Consider the following 3715-nt stretch of genomic DNA (forward strand, 5'->3'; position numbering starts at 1 on the left):
TCTGAATTGTTTTATTACTGTATGTTATTTGTTATCAATTTGTTGCCAGGTTTGCTGTGTTGCTCAGGATGGATGCTGTTTTTACATGTGTACTCCCATCAGTGACCTTCCATTCTGGAAGAATTAACTCTCATCAGGAGAGAAATGCTTCACTGTACGATAAATGTCACGACTCAGCATGACCATGAGCTGACTGGCTCTTACAGCAGCATCACCAGGAGAAGCAATTTAGAGCTCTGAACTCACGTTTTCTCTAAGAGAACGTGAGATCTGTAGAATAAAGCTGGTTGGTTTTCACAATGTCAGACAAATTCCTTCATTTGTCTGTAAGACAGAGCATTAGGGACATGCTGAGAAAAAATAAACAAAGACTATATAACATTACTAGAATAAAGTCATATGAAAATGAAGTCACGCGAGAATAAAGTCATAATATTTCAAGAATAAATTAATATTATGTGATTAAAGTAATAAAATTATGAGAATACAATCACAAAATTACAAGAGTACGAGAATAAAGTTTTTTCTCTTAACACTATAACTTTATTCTCGTAATTTTATGACTTTACTCTCATTTTTTTTATTTTCTTTTTAAGGCACCATTACTCCATCATATAACTGTTAAGATACTGCATACGATTTCTGAAATTATCTGAAAGCTATAATCGTTTAATTCTTTCCAGGCCCTGCAGATAAAAATGAGTTTTTAAGGCTGAATCAGTGACATTTACAAGGTAAACTAGTTTTAATATGTCTTTAAATACATAAACTGACTAAACATAACTGCAAAAGAAGCATCTAGGAAAACAAATACATTTTTATGCGTTTTGGTCTTTTATCCACACAGACCCTCTGTTAAATATCATTAAAATGATTATTTATGAAAATTAAGTGGAGATTTTAGGAAACTCTGTGTTTATGTTCATGAGTATACAAGAGAAAACTGAGTTTTAGGGTCTGATACAGTACAGTCTGCCACAAATAAAGTGCCAATGTATCCAAATACTTCCTTTGACAAGGAAGTATTTGTCAAATTATGATTCCTAACCAACATCATCTTGTGTTTTAATAACTTTATATTTTAATATGTTATTTAAAAGTAGATCAAGCTATCTATTTGTCCAAACAAATGAACCTCCTGGCGCCATGTTTGATTCTTAACAGGAAGTTGTGGTTGTTTTGAAATTTTCTGATTGGTTGACAGGTTTCAGTTTTGTGCTACACTGCCCCCTATAGGTCTGGCATTTGTAAAGTGCAGGTAAAATTATTCTGAAACCAATACCGTGTGCACAATATTATTTATTAAAAAGATGTGGCAGAGACATTTGTTTTTTTCCGGCTACCTGTGAATATGCATTTTTCTACCTTTAACTTGCTACATAATTTCCTCGTTTTGGGGCAATAAAGTAAATTTCCATTCTAATCGATATTTATTTTGCCATTTCAAGAATGGCAGGATATTCATCTGCTTCATCAACATTTTTTGATTTTTGGTTGAAAATGGTAGGAAAGAACGGTACACAAATTCCACTGTAATAATTTTAATGTAATTAAAATGAAAAAATCTCCACATGTGTTGGCAGAGCTAACTTCTATCAATCTTAAACTGCAGTGGGAGGACCGCACAAATCCACTCCAGCGGCTGCAAACGGCCCCCAGGCCACACTTTGAGCACCCCTGTAAACTTCATTTGATTAATTTTACTTAATGAGGTGTATAAATAAAAAGCATAATCTTTATTTTTTTTGGTAACAAGAAATAAATTAAGTTAAAAAAAGGAAAGAGTAATTGCAGTTTTCATCGTGTGCGCAGTTTGTTATTTTTGGTTTAAATTTGAGCATGCGCATATATTCCTTTTGCTACTTAGCACAGACTATAATTTCACAGCGATGTAGAAGTGATTATTGAACTCCGAGGGTAAAAAGTAAACACAAAAAGCAGAAGAACAGAAACTCATCCGCTTTTAACCTCACCCCCGATGCGTTAAGGAGCACCTGTCGTCCCGGCTTCCTTTGCGTGTCCAATATGGAAGAACTGGCGGTGGAGGTCCGTGGCTCCAACGGCGCTTATTACAAGGTAAATCCCGGCTAAACAACACGTCTGGAAACTTAACATGTCATTATCAAGTACTGCATGTTCTGCTGAAACATCAGGTTCAGCGGGTGGATGTTCGGACCGGTTCTGGATCCATCATTAGACAGCAAGCGCAGAGCTAGCACAAATTAGCAAGCTAAGCTAACGATGCTAGCAGGTCTGATTACTTTTTGACGACATTTGTTAAACACTATGAGGGAGTAATATTGTCTGTTTCGTGATGTTTTGATTATTAAACAAATAAAAGCTATGTCCCCCAGTCTAGTTTTACTCTGAGCGTTGTCTTCCTTAGCTAAAAGCTAGCTCACTTGCTAGTTGCCAAACTGTTGACGTCTGAAGATGTTGAGTAAACACGGTATCCAGGTAACATTCATCCCCCTTTTCTGAGTTTATATGAGCGTTAGGACTTGAATACGTTTTTTATTTTTGGGTTTTCAATTAAAAATCAAGCTGCCAGGTAGTTTTTGAACAGACTAGCACCTTCTGTCACCGTCTATTATTTGATACTTGATCACGTCCCAGCTATCTTTACTATGTGCGTGTGTGAGCCAGCTGTTCCCTGTCACTCCCGACCAGCTGGCATGCCAGCACAGGGTCGCTGATACCGCACACTTCCAAGCTATTTCTGGACCTCCAACCCAAAGTGATACCCTCATGTTTTTTAGCTCTCCTTTCCTTTTCCTCCCTTTTGTTTCTTCTTTCACTTTCATGCCTTGGATCAGTCTGATTCATACTTTCCTCAAGGCTTTTTCCACTGTAACCCACTCAACTAGAAACGTTTTCAGACTCATTAACTTGTAGTTATCTGAATATGTAACCATTAAGGAAATGGTGTTGATGTAATAATTTGGGTTGGGTTTCTGCTGAAAATGGTCACATGACCTGCATAAGTTATTGTAGTGTGTCCTTGAAGCAAACTTTGAAGGTACTTTAAGCTTTTCTGCGTATGAACACCAAAATGAATTGAACTGCTATTTGAAACTTAAATATTCAACATATCAATAAATGATTTTATTATTTTCTTCAAAGTTTTAAATTGTTGGATTCTTTAGGTTGAATCACTTTAGGGAATAAAATATTTTCTTATTTAATTTTTTGTTCATTTGCGTCTTTTAATATATTTCTAATATTCTATATTAAACACTTAAGTGGTTAAATGAAAAATCTGGCTGTTAATCGTACAATTAATCGCCAGATTTTTCATTTATCCACTTAAGCCTTAATTATTGTTAGAATAATCGGTGACTAAAATAGTCGTGAGTTATTTGGTTTCAGGAATTTGCTATAAAAGCTGCTTTTATTCCGCTGTTTTTGTCCTGCAGGGCTTTGTCAAGGATATCCACGATGACTCTCTCACCATTGCCTTCGAGAACAAGTAAGCAAGTCTCCTTCTTTATTACGTAAAACAAGGAAACATAGAAACCAGATTAGTTGTGTTTGTAGTAAAGTGTGACGGTTGTGTCTCAGCTGGCAGCCAGAACGCCAGGTGCCCTTCAGCGACGTCAGGCTGCCGCCACCTGCTGATGTCAAGAAGGAGATCGGAGAAGGAGAAGAGGTGGAGGTGAGGCCATGTTTTCCTCTTCATGTTCCTTTTTCTCCTGAATTACTACCAAAGCTGGGC

General features: G+C 36.5%; 1 protein-coding gene and 1 long non-coding RNA gene across 3 annotated transcripts in view; one reads left to right on the forward strand and one right to left on the reverse strand.

Moving 5' to 3' along the window:
• The window catches only part of LOC106956640 (uncharacterized), a 19023-nt gene extending 16964 nt beyond the window's left edge, over positions 1–2059 (reverse strand). Inside the window, exon 1 of the long non-coding RNA XR_001426805.1 lies at positions 1974–2059. This is a non-coding gene — a long non-coding RNA (uncharacterized LOC106956640). The remainder of the gene's footprint in view (positions 1–1973) is intronic.
• The window catches only part of fxr1 (FMR1 autosomal homolog 1), a 16820-nt gene continuing 14997 nt past the window's right edge, over positions 1893–3715 (forward strand). For both annotated transcript variants that reach the window (XM_015047611.1, XM_015047612.1), the window contains exons 1-3: positions 1893–2076; positions 3417–3469; positions 3562–3655. In XM_015047611.1, coding sequence (XP_014903097.1) covers positions 2026–2076; positions 3417–3469; positions 3562–3655 — 198 coding nt within the window. In that variant the 5' untranslated portion in view covers positions 1893–2025. The remainder of the gene's footprint in view (positions 2077–3416; positions 3470–3561; positions 3656–3715) is intronic.

This window comes from Poecilia latipinna, unplaced genomic scaffold, assembly GCF_001443285.1.
Source record: "Poecilia latipinna isolate Pla-1442-1.1 unplaced genomic scaffold, P_latipinna-1.0 Scaffold836, whole genome shotgun sequence".
NCBI classification, from domain to species: Eukaryota; Metazoa; Chordata; class Actinopteri; order Cyprinodontiformes; family Poeciliidae; genus Poecilia; species Poecilia latipinna.